Consider the following 26,362-nt stretch of genomic DNA (forward strand, 5'->3'; position numbering starts at 1 on the left):
TTGCACGTGTAGGTTGCTTTGCTTTCACCCTTCTGTCCAGTTCATCCCAAACCAGCTCAATGGGGTTTAAGTCTGGAGACTGTGCTGGCCATTCCATAACTTGAAGCCTACCGTCTTGTTCATTTCTTCAAAGGTAGTTCTGACGTAGCCTGGAGGTAAGTTTATGGGTCATTATCTTGCTGTAGGATGAACCCTTGACCCACTTGGCATATACCAGAGGGTATTGCATGGCGCTGCAAAATGCTGTGGTAGCCGTTTTGGTTCAGGGTGCCACTCACTCTGTGCAAGTCGCCGACTCTGGATCCAGCAAAAGAGCCCCAGACCATCACGCTTCCTCCTCCATGTTTGACAGTTGGTGTCACACACTGAGGAACCATCCTATCGCCTACTCGACGAACCGAAGATTTCACATTTTGATTAATTAGTCCATAAGGCCTTCTTCCAGTCTTCAGTAGTCCACTGGTGGTGCTTCATGGCCCAGGCTAGCCTCTTTTTCTTATTTTGGCATCTTTTCAATGGCTTTCTTACTGCCACTCGACCTGTCAAACCTGCAGCTCGAAATCTTGGTCTTCACAGTTGAAACTGAGACTTGCTTACTTCGACCACTGGTAAGATGTGCTTGAAGCTGTTGTCCTGTGAGCCGCTTATCACGCAAGCTGTTGACTCTCAGAAACTTGTCTTCTGATTCTATTGTGGCATTGGGACTGCCAGATGTCTTCCTGTCAGAGTTTCCTCCAGTTTCCAAGTGCCTTTTTGCGAAGTGATTTCTTTGCAATGTCTCTAGGAAAGACCTACACTTTTAAGGGTTATAATGGTCTGTCTGTCTATCTTCCTTTCTTAATTGCCCTTTTCTTGCCATTATGATAGCAATATACTACTTCCTGCAGTACAATACTGTCCAAATAATGCTTAAGAGGGTGTAGTAACATAGTCTGTTCCAACACTGCTTTTATACAGACAGAGGGTTTGTAAGTAATCAACAAAAGTCAGGACACCTGTAGGAACTGTTAGCATCAATTTTCAAGGCTTAATTTACTTCCCTTGCTGAAGAACAGCTGTACATTGTTAACCCATTACTTGTTCCCTGAAAAAGGCCTCTTTTTTATAACTCATTATTTACATTATTTACAATGTACATTATTTTTCAGTTTTTGGTAACCTAAGCTATTTTCTTAACCTCTGGCAGTTTACTGCTTACCTCTGTACCATTTCAGGTTATTCACTGGACTTGAACTGCTTAAATTTCAATAAAAACTGGAAAAATTGAGGTGTTCTAAAACTTTTGACCGGTAGTGTATATATATTAGGGCTGTAATCGCTACAACAAACTGATGTTTTGCTCACAAATTATACTGTAAACTATACTTACATTGCCTTTGTAAGAAAAGCATTGTATTCACATAATTTTAAGGACTGAAAAGCTAATCATTAATAAATACAATACAAAAATAAATATTGATGAAGGCTTTGACTATTGCTCAAATCTGGGCATTGAAAAAGGCTGAATCCAGATTTTCATTCATCCTTTGTTGTTTTTACAGATATACCTTCTGGGTTATTTTGATATAAATAAACTCAAATGACAACCGACCAGCTGGCAATTATCAAAATATTTCCAGTAGATTGCATCTAGAGGAGTGAAAAATCAATTAGAGTACGGATTCCCAAACCAATCCTGGAGTACCACCTGTCCTGCTGTTTTTGTTACAACTGAGATCTTAATTGCTTTATTGAATCCTTAATTGAACTAACAATTCAATATAAGGCTCAACTGTGTAATTAAGAGCTTGGCTGGAACAAAAACCAGCAGGGCAGGGGGTACTCCAGGACTGGCTTGGGAATACCTGACATGCCTGACCCAATACACAAAGTGAGCTGACTAGTTAATGTACATACATCATCAAAATAGTGAAAGAAATAATCCTAGGTACACAAGAATTTAAACTTTTCAGGGATATCATTATTCCTTTTAAATCAAACAATTATGCAAGGTCTGTATGCATGTGTTTTTAAATTATAGCTTTGTTTTTAATTTTTTGCAATAGGTTAGCAACATATTATCACTATTATGTAAAATATAGTTATCACCAAAGTGTAAAGGATGTGGGTTTAAACAAAAAAAAAAGAACTTAGCGTTTTGAAGTAAAACGATGTTCAAGACTTCAGCGTACATTTGATCAATTAGATGTTTGCCACACCATAAGTTACTGTTGGTAACCTAAAAATGAACCCTGTACTCATATTCACCCTCAGGTGCACACCAGTGAGCACTTTCTTTAAAGTCTCAAAATTGTTTACCTTAATCAACAAACTATTTGTACTAGCAAAACATTTTGTATTTTATTCTATAAGATATTCATAGGTATATCACTTGTAAATTAAAGTGTAAGGCTTTTCAAATGGTTTATATAAAACCACCAATATAATATTAAATAGATTTAACTTGTTTGCTAATGTTTTAATATGATTCAATTGTTTTCCAAAAAGTAATCTGGAAGGCAATTTTAAACTATTTATGAATGGGAAACATGCAGCTGCCATTTCGTAGGGTATCAAATCTTGCTTTCTAAAACTACAGACACGATCATAATGACTTCTAGCACAGACACAACCAGAGTATTAGGAATATAAATTTCTCAATAATAATAATAAATATTATGACAAATGTTTTTTTTTAAATCATATAACATAAAAATCAAATATTACTAACAATGGTGAGCTAAATATTTAAGGTAATAAAATTAAGATTGGACCCTATAGTCCAGATATTGCTAGACTCCTATGGCCTCCCTATAGTGATATAGCTCTGCTGGACTAGTATGAACACAGTATGAAAAAAAAGCAGACAGGGCAGACAATGTAGAACATATGTCTACATCTCTCTTATGTTGTCTTAGTGGTGAGTGGAGATGAATAAAGGAAAGGTACCTTGTCAAATTGTCTCCAAACAGATCTATTTCATATTAAGTACACCTTAATAATCATGATTTTAACAACAAAAAGGAATACAACGGAAATCAATACAAACAATATAAATCTGAAGATTTAATTACATACCATAGTGGTGTATCATGGTGGCTGCTCTCTCTAATTTTGAACCAATTAGAAACAACCTTATTCTGATTTGACAAGCTCTATATTTTACAAACCTGATTCTTAATGTCATGTGTCTTTGGTTTTACTCAAGTTCATTTTAAGTTTCCCCGCTTGCATTTGAAAGTATATACTGCTGGCTTCGCAGAGGTCCTGCATGGAAAGCGGTAGAGATCGGTGGGCTCAGAATGCTAAACGCAAAAACCTGGGGCAGCCAAACAACAGTCCAGTCCCAAGCGTCAGGAGCCTAGGAAGTGGAAGCCGGAGGGAGGCAGCGGAGGTCTGAGGACGGGAGAAAGGAGCTGGGACCAGTACCAGATGGCAGGGGAGAGGACCAGGAGTAGGGCTAGCAGCATAAATAGATCCGGAGGCAGAGACACACAGGAAAAGCAGGGGAGAGGAAAGCCAAGGAACGACTGAGATAAGTTTGGGATTGGGGGCTATGGCAAGGCAAGAAGGCGATGGAGAAATGCAGGTTCCAGGAAGAGAAAGGCAACAGAATCCACTGACGTAAGCAATCGTCCGGAAGAAAGGAGAGCGATGAGCTGGCAGGTGTGTGGCAGGGTGCTTGAATGATGCAAAACAATTAATGCTGGGGGTGTGTGTTGAAGACGGGGTATTTATACTCTTTGACTAGTATGCTGACATCGGAGTTGTTTACTCACAAAATTGATTTATAAATTCCATGAAGGCAGGACCTCTGTGTGTCTATGGTATTTTTGTTCATGAGTTTTTCACAACAAACAATATTTCTTGGATTGATTGTATTGGAGCTAGCAGTGATGGGACTGCAAGGGGTTCAGGGCCAATTTGCATGCTGTTGCTCCAGGTATAACATTCACACACTATCATACATTCGCTGTAATGAAATTGCAGCCCAAAGCAAACAAGGATGTTTGTGTGTTATGAACTTTGTAAAAGTAAGAGGACTATTCTTTGTAATGAATGGGATAAAAAAATTAAATTGTGGTCCTGAGAAAATACTGAAGCGCACTGTTTAGCTGAAAGACAAACTTTACTTTTTTTCTTTTGGACAACAACCCTACACTCACAGCACACTTTCTGGATGAAAAATGGCTTCTTGTACTGTGGTATGTTTCAGGATAGCATCTCGTCTGTCAATGGCAATTCAAGAAATGCTATCCATTGATAAAACTCATCAGTTGGAATTAAATTCAAAATCTCTTGCTGACTTCTGTCTGACAGTTGGCAAAGAGTACCCTGATCTGTCACAAGAAGTGGTGAATGCTTATTTGTGAATGCTTATATCAACTTATTTGTGCGAATCAGCATTTTCCTCTCTTTCAGCTATCAAAACAAAACAGCGATCCTGTCTGGAGGTAGAGGGAGATGTCTGACTTGCTGTTTCAATGATTCAGACAATAACAGACCTTTTCACATCGCAAATTCAAGATCATCCATCACATGAAATGAGTGAGTAAAATAAAACAGTTTGTGTTATTATATGCATTGAAACTTTTTTTTGTTTATATATATATATATATATATATATATATATATATATATATATATATATATACACACACAATGCATTCGGAAAGTATTCACAGCGCTTCACTTTTTCCACATTTTGTTATGTTACAGCCTTATTCCAAAATGGATTAAATTCATTATTTTTCCATAATGACAACATGAAAGAAGTTTGTTTGAAATCTTTGCAAATTTATTAAAAATAAAAAACAAAAAAAGCACATGTGTAAGTATTCACAGCCTTTGCCATGACACTCAAAATTGAGCTCAGGTGCATCCTGTTTCCACTGATCATCCTTGAGATGTTTCTACAACTTGATTTGAGTCCACCTGTGGTAAATTCAGTTGATTGGACATGATTTGGAAAGGCACACACCTGTCTATATAAGGTCCCACAGTTAGCAGTGCATGTCAGAGCACAAACCAAGCCATGAAGTCCAAGGAATCAGGCCTGTATGGTAGAGTGGCCAGACGGAAGCCACTCCTCAGTAAAAGGCACATGACAGCCCGCCTGGAGTTTGCCAAAAGGCACCTGAAAGACTCTCATCCATGAGAAACAAAATTCTCTGGTCTGATGAAACAAAGATTGAACTCTTTGACCTGAATGGCAAGCGTCATGTCTGGAGGAAACCAGGTACCGCTCATCACCTGGCCAATACTATCCCTACTGTTGAAGCATGGTGGTGGCAGCATCATGCTGTGGGGATGTTTTTCAGCGGCAGGAACAGAGACATCCTTGATGAAAACCTGATCCAGAGCGCTCTGGACCTCCGACTGCGGCAAAGGTTCATCTTCCAACAGGACAATGACCCTAAGCTCACAGCCAAGATAACAAAGGAGTGGCTACAGGACAACTCTGTGAATGTCCTTGAATGTCCTTGAGTGGCCCAGACTTGAACCCGATTGAACATCTCTGGAGAGATCTGAAAATGGCTGTGCACCGACGTTCCCCATCCAACCTGATGGAGCTTTGAGAGGTCCTGCAAAGAAGAATGGGAGAAACTGCCCAAAAATAGGTGTGCCAAGCTTGTAGCATCATACTCAAAAAGACTTGAGGCTGTAATTGGTGCCAAAGTTGCTTCAACAAAGTATTGAGCAAAGGCTGTGAGTACTTATGTACATGTGCTTTTTTTGTATTTTATTTTTAATAAATTTGCAAAGATTTCAAACAAACTTCTTTCGCGTTGTCATGTATTGTTTGTAGAATTTTGAGGAAAATAATGAATTTAATCCATTTTGGAATAAGGCTGTAACATAACAAAATGTGGAAAAAGTGAAGCACTGTGAATACTTTCCAGATGCACTGTATATAAGTTATAATGTTTGTTATGTCCTAGAAAAATAGGGTGGGGGGTGGGTCTCTCAGAGATATTTGTTAAGAAAGGGGGGCATCATATAAAACTTTTGTGCACCACTGCTCAAAAGTTCTCATTTCAATGTGTATTACTATCAAACAGTGTCGTGCAAAACCATAAGCTGTCAGTAGCCATTAAAAACATTCCACCCACCTGTTCTCCAGCTCGGAAACATCAGTCTGCAGTTTCAGGTAAAACTTTTCAGCCTGTGAGAAGAGCTGCCTCAGGAGTAGCACATTGGTGTGGGCAGTGTTTATGAGCTCCGTTTCTACCTCGCTGTGGACCACCACCTGCAGTCCATCCAGCATTTCTGACACTTCATCCACCGTGAATGTTTCCTCCACCAACCTGAAACACAGGCAGTTGACAGTAATTGACTTTAACTTCACCGAGCATGGGTTTTATAAACAGGCGCAATTCCTGACAATTTGAAACAAGGTGGACCAGAGGGGTCCAGTAGTTATTCTAGGGTTGGGAGTGGGGTGGGGTATTTATGTAATACATAAATTAATAATAAACAAATATTGTAACATCATTTAGCTAAAAATACTTGACCATGTTAAGTGAATTTGATCCTTAATAATTCTCCTGTTTTTCTGAAACCATAGTAAATTAAACTGTGTTAAGCATGAAATACATGTAAAAGTTTGTATTTACTTCTTTAATTTGAAATGTGTTTCATGTGACCTATAAGCTTTTGATTGAAACCGTGTTTTTGAATTTCTTTGGACTAAAATTAATTAAAGATGAGATTACATGTTCTACATGCTCATGGTTCAAAATCACTATAGTCATGCAGCTTATTTCTAAATTGTATAGATTTTTCTGCTCTGTGTCACTCTTTATACAATATGTAAATTCCTTTTTGAATGTTCTAGCAGTAATCCTAATACTAATGCCACTACTAATAATAATTCAAAAATTATTATTTTGTAAAAATGCATTTTTCAATTTATCCTTACAAATCTGATGTGAAAACTACACAAGTAACTGTAAGAAGGTATGTTTGTTTTGTTGAGACTTGCAGCAGCTGAATGACATTCAATACACAAATGTTATATTGAAAGAAAGTCTTGCCTATTCAAGTTTGAATCTCTGAGCTTTCAAGTTGTCAATTTTGATTGTTAGGCCCAGAGGAAATGTCACTATATATAGTACTCCCATGAATATTTGTTTGGCGGCAGGGGTGAGAGATTCAATAGCAGAATGTTTTTTGCTGTACTGTGGCAGCCCTACTTGCCAACATTCCTATTCTATGTGCATCAGATTTGGCTAGATGGCAAGGGAGAATATAGTAAAATTATAGGTGGCACCCAATGAACAGTGCAATATCTGCAGCCCAGTATAAACATTTTCTTCCAATTCACAAGTATTAGATAGAATCATTGTAAAGTCAACAATTAAAAAAACATGTAAAAGGCTGTATAACAGGCTAATGCAATATTAATAAACAATGTCTAAATTGGTGCATTTGATTCTTAACAGTTATAGTCCAGTTATAGTTAAAAAATATGTTGTTGTTTTTTTCTCTATAATGTACATCAATAACCATAGATATATTGATCCATTTAATACTTAATTAAATCATCCCATTTAATTAAGGTAGGAAAAGTGCAAGTCTCATTCACTGGAGAACATATAGGTTATACAGAATGGTAGATGTAGGATTATGCATTCTTTTTACTGTTGAACTGTTTTTCGTTTTACTGGAGTGTTAATGTGTCACCAAAAATAGAAACATTTAAATTATCAACTGATATTACCATGTAAACTGATATTACTACCCCATATCTGGTTGTGAACAACTGTAGCCTGGAGTGATATGCACAAAAAATGCAAAGCTGTTCTTTTGATTCTTTGCAGCAACAAATCAGGTATTCATCTTATTCTTACATGATTAAGTAAGTATGTACTATTATGATAATGATATATACTAAAGCTTCTAACAGTAAGGAGTAATTGGAATCATTTTGTTATGAACTTTTGAGAACAAGCATAAATTAGGGGAAAAAAGGCAGCTGCAACTAAAACTATATATGTACAATGTTCTACTTTTTTGCCCACATTACACTCTTTGATGTAAATCAGGGATACGCAGCACAAGGGCCATTTGTGGCCCATTTATCATATGATTGCAGCCTTGTATTACATTAATTTCACTTGTGGTTTTGTATTTTAGAAGAGAAAAAAAAATAATCAAGAAAATTTAAATACGATACAAGATAGTACAGAAAATAAATGTACACAGATACAAGATAGTACATGATAATAAAAGATAATTCAAATGATTTATGAGCCAGGAACTACAGGACCAACAATGAGAAACTACAACTGTTACAGCTGTTAGAGTGCACTGACAGCAATATCAGTATCAGGTGATTCTGTTCTGATACAGTAGAGGTAAAAATAAAATTAAACTTGAGGTCTTGAACAGACTCATTGAATAGCTGAGGTTGTCACTCTAGGATAGTCTATTGGGACATTGAAGAAGAGCATGTGAGGGACCTCACATAGCTATTAAGTTCAAACATGAACACACTATGTCCAGAGGACATGAAACATCACCTGCTGTCTTTCAGGTCCTGGAAGCATGAATCAATCGTCTTCAGTCTGAGGGCTCTCTTGGAGCGAGCAAACCGCATGTAATTGATGACCTCATTTTGATGGTGCTCATTAAAACCCAGTTCTGCCTGTGTAGAAGGGAAAAAACAATCAAAATTTTAATTTTTCATGTCTCTTAACGATTGCTTCATTTAAAATTACCCTCTAGGTGGCAAGATTTTTAATTTTTTCTTAAAGGCCAAATGGGGTTAATAATTTTCAAAATTCAGAAAGATAATGAAAATGCATGCAAGCAATGCTGTGTCAATAACTGCATAAACAAAAGAATGATGTGTTGATTAAGTTTCTTTTTCCTTTCTTTCTTTTTGAAGTTGTGTTCCGCAGTGAGAAGTCAATGGGATCCTACCTTATGAGCCTTAAGAATATTAACATGTTTACAAAAAAACATATTGGACCCTATATTTCAAACTTCAAAATGTGTACTGTGCAAAAAATAGGCAACTTGGCCAAAAAAGGAGAGATATTCAAACATGGCGCAAATCTTTGCATGACGCTGGCATATAGCATATAGCGCTCCTGCGCTGTTTTTCCCAGTGTTTCAATAGTCGTGCACAGTTATTGGATGAATGCACAGTGCAAACATCGTGCAAAAACTGGTATATTCAGTCTAATTAAGGCTTTCAAGCAATTCAAATTCGATTGCACTATGCGCATGTTTGATGTCAGCCCGGAATACATTTGCATCTCATGTTTCCAATTACCGAGTCATTACCATATGTTAATAAGCCACAGCATTAAAAGAACAGGACTCTGCAGATGGATTAATGAAGGTAGTGTGTTGGACAGAGGTGAGTGCCATGTTTCACATTCTGTTATTTGTACATATATATGCCATTATCCTGACAGGGCAAACAACGAGGATCATACGTGTAGTATTGCAGTACAAACACAATATTGTGGCTGTAGTAGTAATAAATATTACCCAATACCCATAATTGTCTGTATGTATGGAGGTCATCACAGACTCAAACAATCTTATTATGTACATTACTGCTGCTATGTGTCTGAAAAAGGTGTGTAGCCGCCATATCCTTTTTGATTTCCATAAGTAAGCTTGTTTTTATCTTTTGAACATACAGTGCTTACAGTGCACAAAAGGGGTGAACTGTTTATTACTTAATTAAATTCAGTGCATATTTGGATGTCCAAATTCAGTGGATATTTGGATTATTTAGTTACTGATTTTGATTTCTTACATTTAGTTTAGATGAATTTGATTAATGATCCACTCTAACTGGATATCAATCAGTTAATTGTCCTTGCATTGTCATACATTTGCTAGGAGTTAACGTTCCCTGAACCGTGTTATTGAAACACAATTCTAATTAAGAGAAGCTGTGTAAAAGCCATATTCATCGCCTTATAATAATTTGTTCTTGTTTAACTTCAGGATAAAAAATATATTATATTATATTATATATAATTTATAAAAATATATAAATTATGGCCCACTTCAGAATTCAAACCCACAATGCCTGGTTCCCAGCACTGTTCATTAACCACTGTGCCAACACAGATTAGTATTAAAGCATGAAACCTGTTTTTAGTAGCCTACAGCCACTACAACCAACTGTCTTGATTAGTTGTATATGATTCAACTACTGTACTGGAATTAGTCACAAATAAATGTATAAATTAGGAAATAAGAAGAAGAAATAAGAACAAATGTGTGTGTGTGTGTGTGTGTGTGTGTGCGATATATGTATATGTTTATGGTCTATGGCTCTACGATAAGTGAATGCACTCATGGTTACATTAGCTCATGTGGAGAACGTACGAGGGGGTGAATTGTGTCTGTGTGAGGTCGGTCACCCTGCAGCATATCTTCTACAGTGAGGGGAAAAAAGTATTTGATCCCCTGCTGATTTTGTATGTTTGCCCAGTGACAAAGAAATGATCAGTCTATCATTTTAATGGTAGGTGTATTTTAACAGTGAGAGACAGAATAACAACAAAACAATCCAGAAAAGACGCATTTCAAAAAAGTTATAAATTGATTTGCATGTTAATGAGGGAAATAAGTATTTGACCCCTTCGACTTAGTACTTGGCAAAACCCTTGTTGGCAATAACAGAGGTCAGACGTTTCTTGTAGTTGGCCACCAGGTTTGCACACATCTCAGGAGGGATTTTGTCCCACTCCTCTTTGCAGATCCTCTCCAAGTCATTAAGGTTTCGAGGCTGACATTTGGCAACTCGAACCTTCAGCTCCATCAACAGATTTTCTATGGGATTAAGGTCTGGAGACTGGCTAGGCCACTCCAGGACCTTAATGTGCTTCTTCTTGAGCCACTCCTTTGTTGCCTTGGCTGTGTGTTTTGGGTCATTGTCATGCTGGAATACCCATCCACGACCCATTTTCAATGCCCTGGCTGAGGGAAGGAGGTTCTCACCAAAGATTTGACGGTACATGGCCCCGTCCATCGTCCCTTTGATGCGGTGCAGTTGTCCTGTCCCCTTAGCAGAAAAACACCCCCAAAGCATAATGTTTCCACCTCCATGTTTGACGGTGGGGATGGTGTTCTTGGGGTCATAGGCAGCATTCCTCCTCCTCCAAACACTGCGAGTTGAGTTGATGCCAAAGAGCTCGATTTTGGTCTCATCTGATGACAACACTTTCACCCAGTTCTCCTCTGAATCATTCAGATGTTCATTGGCAAACTTCAGACGGGCCTGTACATGTGCTTTCTTGAGCAGGGGGACCTTGCGGGCGCTGCAGGATTTCAGTCCTTCACGGCATAGTGTGTTACCAATTGTTTTCTTGGTGACTATGGTCCCAGCTGCCTTGAGATCATTAACAAGATCCTCCCATGTAGTTCTGGGCTGATTCCTCACCGTTCTCATGATCATTGAAACTCCATGAGGTGAGATCTTGCATGGAGCCCCAGACCGAGGGAGACTGACAGTTATTTTGTGTTTCTTCCATTTGCGAATAATCGCACCAACTGTTGTCACCTTCTCACCAAGCTGCTTGGCGATGGTCTTGTGGCCCATTCCAGCCTTGTGTAGGTCTACAATCTTGTCCCTGACATCCTTGGACAGCTCTTTGGTCTTGGCCATGGTGGACAGTTTGGAATCTGATTGATTGATTGCTTCTTTGGACAGGTGTCTTTTATACAGGTAACGAGCTGAGATTAGGAGCACTCCCTTTAAGAGAGTGCTCCTAATCTCAGCTCGTTACCTGTAAAAAAAGACACCTGGGAGCCAGAAATCTTGCTGATTGGTAGGGGATCAAATACTTATTTCCTTCATTAACATGCAAATCAACGTATAACTTTTTTGAAATGCGTTTTTTTCTGGATTTCTTTGTTGTTATTCTGTCTCTCACTGTTAAAATACACCTACCATTAAAATTATAGACTGATCATTTCTTTGTCAGTGGGCAAACGTACAAAATCAGCAGGGGATCAAATACTTTTTTCCCTTACTGTATGTCAGGGTTGCTGTTGCTGAGTGTACAGTGCAGCGTTACTGTCCACAGACATGCTGCATGCTACTAACTATGTTTCCTGTGTATGTATGTACAGTTAAGTCCAGTTACAGTTAGGTTAGTGACACAATTGACATCATTTTGGCTCTGTATGCAACCACAATTAATTTGAAACGAAACAATCAAGATGTGTTTTAAGTGTAGACTTTTATCTTTAATTTGAGGGTAGTTACATCCAAATTGGGTGAACGGTGTAGGAATTACACCAATTTGTACATGGGTCCCCCCAATTTTAGGGGCTCAAAAGTAATTGGACAAACTAACATAATCATTAATTAAATTGTGAGTTTCAATACTTGGTTGCAAATCTGCCAGGCCTGTACTGCAGCTGTTTCAAGTTCCTGCTTGTTCTGCTTCAGTTTTGGCAGCAAGTGAAATACATGCTAAATTGAATTCAGGACAGGTGATTGACTTGGCCATTGCAAAACATTCCACTCCATTCATGGGTTGCTTTCACAGTATGCTTCGGGTCATTGTTCATCTGCACTGTGAAGCTCCATCCAATCAGTTTTTAAGCATTTGGCTAAATCTGAGCAGATAATATAGCCCTAAACACTTCAGAATTCATCCTGCTGCTTATGTCAGCAGTCACATCATAAATAAATACAAGGGAACCAGTTCCCTTGGCAGCCATACATGCCCATGCCATAACATGCTTCACAGATGAGGTGGTATGCTTCGGACCATGATCAGTTCCTTCCCTTCTCCATACTCTTCTCTTCCCATAATTCTGGTACAAGTTGATCTATGTCTCATCTGTCCATAGGATGTTGTTCCAGAACTGTACAGGGTTCTTTAGATGTTTTTTGGCAAACTCTAATCTGGTCTTCCTGTTTCCTGTTTACATCTTGTAGTAAACCCTCTGTATTTACTCTGGTGAAGACTTCTCTTGATTGTTGACACAGATACACCTACCTCCTGGAAGGTGTTCCTGATCTAGCCAACTGTTGTGAAGGGGTTTTTCTTCACCATGGAAATAATTCTTCTGTCATCCACCACAGTTGTTTTCCATGGTCTTCCGGGCCTTTTAGTGTTCCTGAGCTCACCAGTGCATTATTTATTTTTAAGAATGTACCAAATAGTTGATTTGTCCACACCTAATGTTTTTGCTATCTCTCAGATTGGTTTGTCTTGATTTCTAAGGCAAAACTGAAGGCAAAACGCCCCAAGAACAAGCAAGACAGCTGCAGTACAGGCCTGGCAGAGCATCACCAGGGAAGAAACCCAGCATCCAGTGATGTCTATGGGTTCCAGACTTCATGCAGTCATTGACTGCAAATGATTTTGCCACCAAGTATTGAAACTCACAATTTAATTCATGATTATGTTAGTTTTTCCAATTATTTTTGAGCCCCTGAAATTGGAGGGAACACATAAAAATGGGTGTAATTCCTACATCTTGACTGTTTCCTTTCAAATGGTGGTGGTGTGGTGGCATACAGAGCCAAATTGATGACTATTGTGTCACTGTCTAAATCTTAATGGACCTAACTGTATGTATGTATGCTTGCATGTATACTGTAGTTCATTTTTGCACAGACTAAAGTTAGATTATGTACTAATAAAATAACTTAAACGTCTGGAATGTCGCTGTCCACTAGCTGTCTCCTGAAATAGTGCTCCATGCTTTTCAATGTGTTATTTTGCATGTCGCAAACATGTTTTTTGCGCAGCACACAGCTACAAATATAGCAGGAATCATGCATAATTTCAGCCACTCCTGCCATTTTGTGCCTTGCATACAATTAAAGGGTGAACGGCGCAGAATTGATTACGCCACGCAAATCAGGGTTTTGAATATGGCAAATAATAGTAGTAATAGTGCAAACCTTACGAATATCTACGCCCATACTGTATATAATTTTGAATACTATTTATTTTTACAAAAAATCTTGGGAGACATTTTTTGTTTTTTAAATACCTCAAGAAACAGTAAAACTCATCCGTTTCCTTTAAATTTTCAATTTCCAGATTTAATACCATTTCAGTGACTCTCTTAAACACACCCCTTGGACTTTTCCACTATGTTACAACATGAAATCAGAATGGATTTAATCAGGAGATTTTGCCACTGATCAACACAGAAAATGTCCAGTGAAAAATATAATCTGCAAATTATTCAAATTTAATTACAAATACAAAACAGAAAATACTTGAATGCATAAGTAATCACCCCCTTTGCTATAACACGCCTGATTGAGCTGTGGTGAAACTAATTGTAATGTAAGTAGCTGAATAGAGTCCACCTCTGTGTAATTAAGGTGTGTCACATGATTTCAGGTTAAATACACCTGTCTCTGGGAGGTCCCACAGTTGGTTAGTACAATTCCTAATAAAAACTACATCATGAAGACGAAGGAACATTCAAATCAAATCCTGAATAAGGTTCTTCAAAAGCTCCAATCAGAGATATGATATAAGAACATTTAGACAACACTGAATATCCCCTGGACCACAGTAAAGTTCATTATTAAGAAATGCCTGGAGAGAATATGGCACAACTGTGAATCTGCCAATATCAGGCCGTCCTCAAAAACTGAGTATCTGGGCGAGAAGGGCACTAGTCAGGGAGGCCACCAAGAGGCCTATGGTAACTCTAAAGGACTTACAGTTTTCAATGGCTGAGCTGGGAGACACTGTGCAGACTATAACAATAGCCCGGGTGCTTCACAAAAGTAGCCTTTATGGGAGAGATTTTATGGAGGAAGATTCTATGGTCTGATGAGACCAAAATAGAGCTTTTTGGCCTCAATGCTAAGCGCTACGTTTGGCGCAAGCCTAACACCGCACATCATCCTGATAACACCATCCCTACCATGAAGCATGGTGGTGGCAGCATCATGTTATGGGAATGCTTTTCTGCATCAGGGCCTGGAAACCTTGGGAGAAAATTCACCTTCCAGCAGGAGAATGACCCCAAAAATTCAGCCAAAGCCACACTGGCCTGTCAAAACCCAGACCTCAATCCAATTGAGAATATGTGGAAAGAGGTCCCCATCCAACTTGATGGAGCTTGAGCAGTTGTGCAAAGAATTGGTAAAAAATGCTGTTTCCAGATGTGCAAAGCTGGTAGAGACATATCCACATAGACTCATGGCTGTAATTGCTGCCAAAGGTGCCTCTACCAAATATTGACTGATGGGGTGATTACTTATGCATTCAATTATTTTCTGTTTTGTATTTGTAATTAATTTAGAACAATTTGCAGATTATATTTTTCACTGGACATTTTCTGTGTTGATCAGTGGCCAAAACTCCTGATTAAATCCATCCTGATATCATGTGGTAACACCATGAAATGTGGAAAAGTCGAAGGGGGGTGAATACGTTTGAGAGCCACTGTATTTACTATTAATATTTTCCACATTATAAACCCTATAAACCCATTTTGTGCTGAGCTCAGTTTTTGGTCTTAATAAATCAGAACTTTATTTATCAATGTAAATCTACACCACTGTATTTGCACAAACGCTGACATTCATCTTATGCCCCATAGCAATGAAAGCAGGTTTTAACAACTGGTATTGACATTGATAATTTATCCAAAGCTATTGTTAATGCAATCAAATATATAAATAATAATATAGAAACAAGAATAAATAGCGGTTTCCATTTTTTGTTTGTTTTTGGAGTATGATTAGGTTACAGATTAAAAGCAGATTTTTAAAGTATGTGTTTAAGTCCCAAGTCTTGCATGGGATAGAATCCACAGCTAATGTAAAAAACATGTTTTGTCTGCACTAAGGATTTGGACAATGCAGAAAATATCCCCCGTTACTAAGATTTTATCAAGATATGTTCTGGTGACTAAGATTACTGTTGAGGAGCTGCCCTACCCCATTGCATGGCTTATGAAACAGATGTAACTGGAAAATATGTATTTAGTGGCTTTTTATTGCCCTCTGCAGGTGAAAAACATACCAAAAATTTACAATATTCATGTAACTTACTTTTACCATTTATACCTCACTCTATACACACTATTTTCAAGTGCTTTTCAGAAGGGAGAGGAGCATATTAAAAAAGTTGTTATTAACTGTTACTACAACAGTGAGGATTTTATTCTTAATTCAATTTTCAATTAGGTTCAGCCATGTTCTGTAATAGTTTGATAGTTTGAAGGAAGCATAAGGGTCTAGAATACATGTACAATAAATGCTGATGTAACTGCATTTATTTTAATCTTATTATTTCTTATTATATGTTATTATTAATTTGCAAACAAAGAGTTTTAGCAATCAAAATATAATAATTAGTATAAATGCACACATACACATTATATGAACTCATGTTAATATTATATTACATCATTCACTCACTAAATGCTTCAGAATACTGTACCCACAGCCTGCCCAAGGAAGGCCACCAACAAAAATATTGCACACTGTCACTAATCTGGTCCCCTAAAGATTACATATAATCAAAGAAAGAAGTGCAGTATATACACAAATTTTAAATATATGCATTTAAACTTATTTCTATAAATATATATTGCATAAATGTAAGCCATTGTCTTTTTCTATATTTATTTTAAATTAAAATCAATGTGATAGAATTCTTATTTAATAGCCTAATACATTCATACAATTAAGAAAAAGGCTGTTTCATTTCTCCCTGATTTCTTAGCGCCTCCTTTAGCACATGACCTCTTCCCATTTGAACAGACTCTACAATCTGCCATTGATTTGTAATTTCTGTTCAGGAAATGTCTCCCCATCACTGTCTCCTTGGCACTTATGACATTCCCATGGCTACAGCTGGCATTGCATTGCGGGTTGTGTTCCTGTTTATGAGTACCTGTACTACCTTTTCTCTAAATTCGGTAGCTGTGTTGTACTGGTTGATGCCTTTTTTTAAGATGATAAAGGCATTTAGGAGAGCTACCTTTATAGTATGGTGGAAATGCGGTGATGCGGTACGAGCACAGCTTTGTCTACTCTTTGTCTAGTTGTTGGAGTGCATTATATGGCTGTCTGTCACAGCATGGCTGCTGCTGGCGTTCACTGATGAGGTGCTCATGTGCCGCAGCTGTGTTGTCCGCTCCCTCGCTAACAGGCTGCAGACTCACGGCTGTGGCCAGTGAGCACCTATTTATCTATTTAATTCCTCTCCCTCCCCGACGGGGGCAGCAAACCGGCAAAAAGAAGGAGGACTGAGACTTGTAACCATAACTGCCCGGAGCCCCCTGTTTTGTGTGGACGTTTTTGTTTTGCTTTGCTTGTTTTACCCCCTTTGTTCTGTCCCCTGTGAACCCCAATAAAACCCGGACACCACCGGAACCCGAGACTCTCTCCCTTTTTGTGTCTGGCTTTTACATGGACATACACTAAAGAGTCCAAATTGGTGAAGTGAAATGAAAAAAATAACTTTTTTTAAAAAAATCTAAAAAAAAAAAAAAAAACGGAAAAGTGGTGCATGCATATGTATTCACCCCTTTGCTATGAAGCCCCTAAATAAGATCTGGTGCAACCAGTTACCTTCATAAGTCACATAATTAGTTAAATAAAGTACACCTGTGTGCAATCTAAGTGTCACATGATCTATCACACGATCTCAGTACAGATATACCTGTTCTGAAAGGCCCCAGAGTCTGCAACACCACTGAGCAAGGGGCACCACCAAGCAAGCAGCATCATGAAGACCAAGGAGCTCTCCAAACAGGTCAGGTACAAAGTGGTAGAGAAGTACAGATCAGAGTTGGGTTATAAAAAAATATCTGAAACTTTGAACAGCCCACGGAGCACCATTAAATCCATTATTAAAAAATGGAAAGAATATGGCACCACAACAAACCTGCCAAGAGATTGGCGCCCATCAAAACTCAGGGACCAGGCAAGGAACCAGGCAAAAAAAGAGACCAAAGATAACCCTGAAGGAGCTGCAAAGCTCCACAGCGGAGACTGGAGTATCTGTCCTAGGACCATTTTAAACCGTATACTTGACAGAGCTGGGCTTTATGGAAGAGTGGCCAGAAAAAAGCCATTGCTTAAAGAAAAAAATAAGCAAACACGTTTGCTTTTTCCCAAAAGGCATGTGGGAGACTCCCCAAACATATGGAAGAAGCTACTCTGGTCAGATGAAACTAAAATTGAGCTTGAGGAATGATGGATGGCGCTAAATACAGGGAAATTATTGAGGGAAACCTGTTTCAATCTTCCAGAGATTTGAGACTGGGACTGAGGTTCACCTTCCAGCAGGACAAGCATACTGCTAAAGCAACACTCAAGTGGTTTAAGAGGAAACATTTAAATGTCTTGGAATGGTCTAGTCAAAGCCCAGACCTCAATCCGATTGAAAATCTGTGGTATGACTTAATGGTATTGTATGGTATTGCTGTACACCAGCGGAACCCATCCAACTTGAAGGAGCTAGAGCAGTTTTGCCTTTTTTTGCCAGTTTTGCAAGAATCCCAGTGGCTAGATGTGCCAAGCTTATAGAGACGGACCCCAAGAGACTTGCACCTGTAATTGCTGCAAAAGGTGATTCTACAAAGTATTGACTTTGGGGGGGTGAATAGTTAAGCACACTCAAGTATTTTTCTTGTTTGTTTCACAGTAAAAATATTTTGCATCTTCTTCTGGGAAAGATGGGACCTGTACAAATCGGACGGTCTACATCAAAACAGAAGGGGGGCTAATGCATTGGGAGAGTACATGTGCAGTGAAATTGAGAATCATTTAAACTAGTAACCAGGGGGGCAGGGAGCTCTGACAATGGGAGATGTTCCACTAAGGAAAGAAAACCAAGGGAAACTGCCAGTAGGAAAGTCCTGAAATGTTTGTACCTCAATGCCAGGAGTATAAGGAACAAGATGTTAGACTTGGAAGGCACAGTGCTGGCGTGTGACTATGATGTTGTAGGAGTGACAGAAACATGGCTTACAGAAAATGATGGGGATGAATACAAGTTGGAAGGATACACACAGTTTAGGAGAGACAGGCAAAATCGAAGAGGGGGTGGGGTAGCATTATATGTGAAAAATGACATTGAGGCAAAAGAACTTGTATTAGATCCCAGTAACGGAACAGAATCTTTGTGGGTGAAACTTTTGAACAAGAGATCTGGAGGATTAGCGGTAGGAGTGTGTTACAGGCCACCAATATACAGGCCTCAGATATTCAGAAAGATGCTGCATTGTACAGTGTAATCAGGACTGCATGTAGCAAGGATGTGGCTGTTATAATGGGGGATTTCAATTTCCCAAACTTAGACTGGGAAAGCCCAGTGGGGACTACAGAAGCAGAAATGGAAATGGTTGAGATGGTAAATGACTGCTTTCTAACTCAATTTGTCAGGGAACCAACCAGAGAGAGCTTATGTATTGACTTGATCTTTTCAAATGACCAAGATAGAGTCAGGGGGACAGTAGTTAGAGAACCAATGGCAAATTGTGATCACAATATGGTTAGCTTTGAGGCATTCTTTCAAAAAACAAGGTCCAAGTCTAAAACAATGGTCTACAATTTTAGAAAAGCAAACCTTGAAGGTATGAGACGGCACTTAGAAGAGGTAGACTGGAGCACACTGGATACAGAGTTAGTTGAAAATGGATGGGTATATTTTAAGAATATACTACTTGAGGCTCAGGAGCAATTTGTACCAAAACTTAGCAAATTGAGGAACAAAAAACACTGGCCAAAATGGTTTAATAGAGGTATGCAAAAAAATATAAAGAGGAAGAAAAGTCTTGTATAGCGCATACAAAAGGGATGGTGACGAAACAAAATACATAGAATATGTTGAGCTGCAAAGAGATCTTAAGAAAGGGATCAGGAAAGCAAAGAGGGAAGTAGAAAGAAACATAGCTCTAAACCAATGCAAAGAGCTTTTTTCAATATTACAACAGCAAGCGGTCAATAAAGGAGGAGGTGAAACAGATAAAGGGCAAAAATTGAGGTATCTTGGAAAACGAACAAGATGTGGCAAATGTTCTAAATGAGTATTTCACAGAGGTTTTTACAAAATAAAAAACAGATGACATGCCACAGGTTGACAATCAGTCCAGTCAAACCCTAAGAGAGATCAGGATAAATGAGGAGGAGGTACTAAAGGGACTAGCAGAATTAAAAACAAACAAATCACCTGGGCCAGATGGGATATTTCCAACAGTAAATTATTTATAGGCCGCTAACTCGATTATTCCAAATGACACTTAGAACAGGGGATGTGCCAACTGCCTGGAAGACAGCAAATGTCATACCAATCCACAAGGGGACAAAACTGAGCCAGGAAATTACAGACCAATCAGTCTTACCTGCATCACCTGTAAAATGTTGGAAAAAATGATTAGACAGAAAATAGAGGAGCATCTCAATGAAAACCATATTCTTGGAGATAGTCAACATGGGTTTAGACGAGGCAGATCATGTCTTACTAATTTATTAAAATAATTTGAACATGCAGCTGTAGATCACGTGAAAGCATACGATATGATTTCCAAAAAGCTTTTGATAAGGTTCCACACCAAAGACTGATCCTCAAATTGGAAGCTGTAGGCATTCAGGGTAATGTAAGTAGATGGATTATGAACTGGTTGATGTATAGGAAACAGAGGGTGTCGATTAGAGGAGTTGCTTCTAACTGGAGTGAGGTTGTTAGTGAAGTTCCACAGGGATCAGTACTAGGGCCTTTGCCTTTTCTAATCTATATTAATGATCTGGACTCTGGGATAGTTAGCAAACTTGTCAAATTTGCAGATGATACTAAAATAGGTGGCTCAGCAGATACAAATCTTGGCAGCACAGGCTATTCAGAGGGACTTAGATAATATTCAGTTGACACCTGGCAAATGAAATTCAATGTGGACAAGTGCAAGGTAATACATGCATGTAACAAAAATGTCCACTATAATTACACTATGGGAGGTACAGATCTAGATGAAGTAACGCATGAGAAAGACCTAGGAGTCTATGTGGACTCCTCACTTTCTCCATCCAAGCAATGTGGGGAAGCAATAAAAAAGGCAAACAGAATGCTAGGGTATATTGTCAAAAGTGTAGAATTTAAAACAAGGGAAGTAATGTTAAGACTGTACAATGCGCTAGTTAGACCTCCTCTGGAATACTGTGTACAGTTCTGGGCACCACACTTCAATAAGGATATTGCTGCTTTAGAAGCAGTTCAGAGGAGAGCAGCCAGACTTATTCCAGGTCTGAAGGAAAGTCCTACTTGGAGAGACTGAGGGAACTGAACCTTTTCACCCTGGAACAGAGGAGACTACGTGGGGACTTGATCCAAGTCTTCAAAATCATGAAAGGCATCGACCACATCAAACCAGAGGAGCTTTTCCAGTTCAGCAGGGACACACGCACCCGGGGACACAAATGGAAATTGGGCTTCAAGGCATTCAAAACGGAAAACAGGAGACACTTCTTTACACATAGAGTTGTCACAATCTGGAATAAACTACCCAGCGATGTGGTTGAAGCTGAAAGTTTGGGAACATTAAAAAATTGTCTGGATAGGATCCTTGGATCACTTAGATATTAATGAACACCAAACGAGCACGATGGGTCGAATGGCCCCCTTTCGTTTGTAAACTTTCTTATGTTCTTATGTGGTAGGCATGTTGTGTGAATCAAATTATACAACCCCCCCAAAAATCCATTTTAATTCCAGGTTGTAAGGCAACAAAATAAGAAAAATGCCAAGGGGGGTGAATACTTTCACAAGGCACTGTACACATTACAGGCATACGTGTAGTTTGTGAGGGCACTTTTTTTTTTTTTATTCCAAAACGGTGACACTTCACTGGGAATAAACTGCAGAAAATAGACTCATCGATAGCTCACGATAAGGATATCGGTTTTTGCAACCATTAGGCTGATAAATTTACATCTGGGGTAAACACATACATAAAATAATCATATGAATCAGCACTACTCTTTTTGGCCTTGATCGTGTCACACTGAAACTAGAGGGGCTGCGTCTCTCCCTGCCTGTCTGCGAAACTTCGTGCCACTCCCCCTGACCTGCCTCCTTTGTCTGTATCAGCCTGCCTGTGTCCCCTTTCACTGTGTAAGGTCTTCCCCATGACACTTCCCCAAGTTCACCACCAGGAGTCTCCAGTGTACACAATCATGCTCCAGGGCACTTCCCAGCTCCCACTGATCTAACCCATGACTGTCCTAATCACCCCAGTCTCGTGCATCTCCACTCACCTGCTCCCTGTAACCAGGGTTTTTCCTGGATTAGAATAGGCCTTTGGGGGGTGACTACGCACGACAGTAAGCATGATCGGTCCGCGTACAGTAAAGGCAATTAGTTACCTTATGAAAGAAATCTATGCATTTTCTTGTTATTTCTGAACATTTGATAAACAAAAGTGTCTATCATGCTTGAATAAATGAAACCCCATTAACAAAACTGATTTTTTTTATATAATTTTATTACAATAGTGGAAGGGGGGGAGGGGAGTGAGTTTGAGGGAGAGGGGTGTGGGGTTGGGAGAGGGGAGGCAGTCAGTTGCAGAGGTCACATCCTGCTTCAGAGCATTTCACCTCCTCTTTTTATGAACTAAATAAAAGGATCTGACAAGGCCATATTAGACTACCAACAACCGGAATAGAATACTATATACAAGTAAAAAAGAGTTCTAAACAGGGAAACAGAATTCCAAACATCTGGCTTTTGAATATTGTCACTTTAGGCATTACATAGACGAAGGCTATTCTTCACAAGAGCTCCTGTCAATGTTGATGCAGTAACTCATCCCAGCCAGCACGCTGCCATGACATTTTATTCTAGCACTGTCAGTGGCTATCATAGTGCTGTGAACAGACTCAGTATTTGTGATTTGTTAAGGGTAAGGTGTTTTATTTTTTGTGTCAGATTCCATTTTTCTACTTTGTATTTGGATTTCTTGCTGTATCGCGTCTTTCTGCTCTGTCTGTGAATCGCATTTATTCTGTATGCGCCCTGTCTTCCCTGTCTTCCCTATGTGCGCTCTGTGCGCTCTCATACAAACACACAGCTGAGCGCATCCTAGCATGCTCGGATATGGGCGTGTCTGGTATCATTGGAAAGCTACAGCCCTGCCCTGTAAGTAAGTGACAGATCTGCTGGCCAATGAGGGACAGGATTTTAGTAACAGGGCATGGAATGTGGCCCCCCTCTCTCCTCACCGAAAAAAAAATATATATATATGCTTTTCTTAAAGTGCCGGCATCTCAGCACTGCTTATATGAAAAGGGGTTACTAGGCTCATTCGCATTTGACACCGTCGATCACTCCATCCTCCTGTCCTGCCTCGCTGACCTTGGAATCTCTGGGACTGCTCTCACCTGGTTCTCCTCCTACCTCAGCGACCGGTCCTACCAAGTAACATGACGAGGTTCCTCATCCACCCCCCAACCTTTCCCTCACAGGCGTTCCCCAAGGCTCCGTCCTGGGTCCACTCCTGTTCTCTCTCTACACTCGCTCCCTGGGCCCTCTCATCGCATCCCATGGTTTCTCCTACCACTTCTACACTGATGATGCCCAGATCTTCCTGTCTTTTCCCTCTTCTGACCCTCTCATCCCCTCTCACATCTCTTCCTGCTTGTCTGCTATCTCCGCCTGGATGCACTCACACCACCTCAAGCTCAACCTCTCCAAATCAGATCTCCTGTTTTTCCCCAACTCTTCCTCACCTTCTGTTGACCTCTCCATCTCGATCCCCTTGGAATCCACCACACTCTCTCCTTCTTCTTCCGCTAAAAATCTCGGAGTCACCCTCGATCCTGCTCTCTCCTACACCCAGCACATCACCACGCTGACACGCACCTGTAGATTCTTCCAGAGCAACATACGCCGAATCCGTCCCTTCCTCACCGACTACTCGACGCAGCTGCTTGTCCAGTCACTGGTCCTCTCCCGCCTGGACTACTGCAACTCCCTCCTGGCCGGCCTACGTGCAACTACTACCCACCCGCTCCAGCTCATCCAGAACTCTGCGGCTCATCTGATATTCTCTCTGCCCCGATTCGCACACGCTACGCCACTACTCCGCTCCCTCCACTGGCTCCCGATACCGGCACACACTCAGTTCAAGACATTGGCCCTCACCTACCGCTGTCTCGACCACACTGCACCAAGTTACCTTCAGACACTCGTCTCTCCATACATCCCCTCCAGACCACTGCCCTCTTCCAGTGCCAGAAGACTAACTCTACCTCCTCTCCACTCTCCTTCCTCCAGAGCCCGCTCCTTCTCATCCCTGGCCCCTAAATGGTGGAACGACCTTCCCACCAAACTCAAAACAAGTCAAAACATTCCAGCGCTTACTCAAGATGCCTATTTTCAGACAGTACTTGTAATATTAGTCCTTGTAATCCCTGTTAGATAGCACTTCGCAGAGTTTTAATGCTTCTTGCATTTTTGATTGTTTTCCTCCTTGCTCCCTTTCCCGTAGCCCTTGACTGTGGCCCTACATCTTGACAGCACTTAGCTTTTACCGTCCAGGATGTATGACCTCACTTACTGTACTTGCCTGTGTAAATTGGAAGTTGTAAAATGTATTATATTTTGAATTGCTATGATTTATGTAAATTGAATTTGTAATGTTTGATGCCTTTACTTAACTGTATTTTTGCACTTATGTTGTAAGTTGCCCTGGATAAGGACGTCTGCCAAGAAATGAAAATAATAATAACAATAATAAAATCACCATATCCCTTCAAACTTTTAACAACATGAAATTTCAGTGCATCAACTCATATTAGTGATAATGGGATTGTTTTGTATGCATAGCAACATAAGTTTCGTCGAGGGCAGTGAATGACCCTGTTACAAATCTTGACAGAATCCTGTAGGATCCTACAAGATCCTACACGATCCTTTAGGATCCCCATAGGTCACTCCCTGACAACATCCTGTTTAGGAATGGGATCCTGCCCAAAATCCCATTCAGGAAAGGGATCTTGGGTACAACACTTTGAGGAATATTATTTTTTCACCAATCATAAAGTTTAGGATTTTTATCAGGATTTTGGATATTTCAGGAACTATCAGGAGCACACAAAACTGGATTTGTCAGGTTTTTCAACAAAATAAGCAATACAAGATAAAGAACCTTGAAGAGCAAGACAAAGGAATTAGCCTAATAACATAAAATTCAGTCACACTAAAATACGTATGATACTGTTAAAGTTATATAGGTCAATGTATTAAAACAAGTTGCACTGATATCGTATCTGTCTGCATTTAGTCGGACATGATCCATCTCGCCAACCATACTGCTGTCCGACCATACCAACCATATGCCGATGTCGGCTATACGTCACCACCTGACCGTGACTGCTGTCCAACCATTCCAACCATATGCCGATGTCGGCCCAACGTCTTGTGCTATCTGGGTTGTCATCATTTGTGATCCACTATGACTGTACTACTAAGTCCACTATATATAGCTTCATATTATGCATATAATATTGCATTACAATTCCTACTGGGCAATAATTAGCTTTCAATAATCTATATTCTCAGTCATAACATTTCATGAAACCTTGCAGCTATTTTTTTAGCTGTGGTGTCAATTGTATCCATGTACACCAGAGCATTTGCCACTATTCATACATTACAAATATATTGTCAATGACAAAAACATAAATGTATTTTATAAAAATTATGATTTTTCACGTTTGGTTCCACTTAGTACAGTACTAGATAGTTTTAAATAACTTGGTGTCTCTGAACACAAACTCAATGTTGATAATTTAGTTATTTTGTATAAGTGCAACACCTGCCCCCCAATTCCTGTCACAGATTATGCTGTTAGTGTAATAGGGCTCTTAGTGTACATGAGCTCATTACAAGTGATGTCAGCCCTCTGTAAAATCAGTACAGTGATGAGCCTCCCATCCCAGGTGACCTTGTCTTTTGTCATATGACATTTATCGCTCTACTAGGTGGAACTGCGGTGGTGTGGAGCACTCGGAGCAGAGTCTGTGCATCGTGGTTTGAATCCCGATCGAGAACCCACGAATTGCACCTGCTACACATTTTATACTGACTTTTTGGCTGTATTTGCTAATGCAAGCACCCTACATTTAATTAGGGAAGGCTCAATTCTGTGCATCATTCAGACTAAGAAACTACAAGTTTGATAGCTTTTAATTCCCACCTTGGTTTAGGTTAAATATGTAAATATTAAGCTGTTCATAGTTTAAGAGAGTACAATTAAACTCACCCTGGTAGAAGATCCTGTAGGATCTTGTAGGATCCTGGGATAGGATCTTCTAAGATCATGTAAGATACAACACAATCCTATAGAATCCCACACAGCATCTTACAAGATCCAGCACCAGATCAAGTAGGATCCTACGTGATCCTGC

At 39.5% G+C, this 26,362-nt stretch overlaps 1 protein-coding gene across 2 annotated transcripts in view; it reads right to left on the bottom strand.

Annotated features, from left to right (window-relative positions):
- The window catches only part of lztfl1 (leucine zipper transcription factor-like 1), a 65,284-nt gene that overhangs the window by 35,483 nt on the left and 3,439 nt on the right, over window positions 1–26,362 (bottom strand). For both annotated transcript variants that reach the window (XM_066687378.1, XM_066687369.1), the window contains exons 2-3: window positions 8,505–8,629; window positions 6,093–6,287 (exon numbers count right to left, since the gene is read on the bottom strand). In XM_066687378.1, coding sequence (XP_066543475.1) covers window positions 6,093–6,287; window positions 8,505–8,629 — 320 coding nt within the window. The remainder of the gene's footprint in view (window positions 1–6,092; window positions 6,288–8,504; window positions 8,630–26,362) is intronic.

The sequence above is a fragment of the Amia ocellicauda genome, chromosome 2 (assembly GCF_036373705.1).
Source record: "Amia ocellicauda isolate fAmiCal2 chromosome 2, fAmiCal2.hap1, whole genome shotgun sequence".
Taxonomy (NCBI): Eukaryota; Metazoa; Chordata; class Actinopteri; order Amiiformes; family Amiidae; genus Amia; species Amia ocellicauda.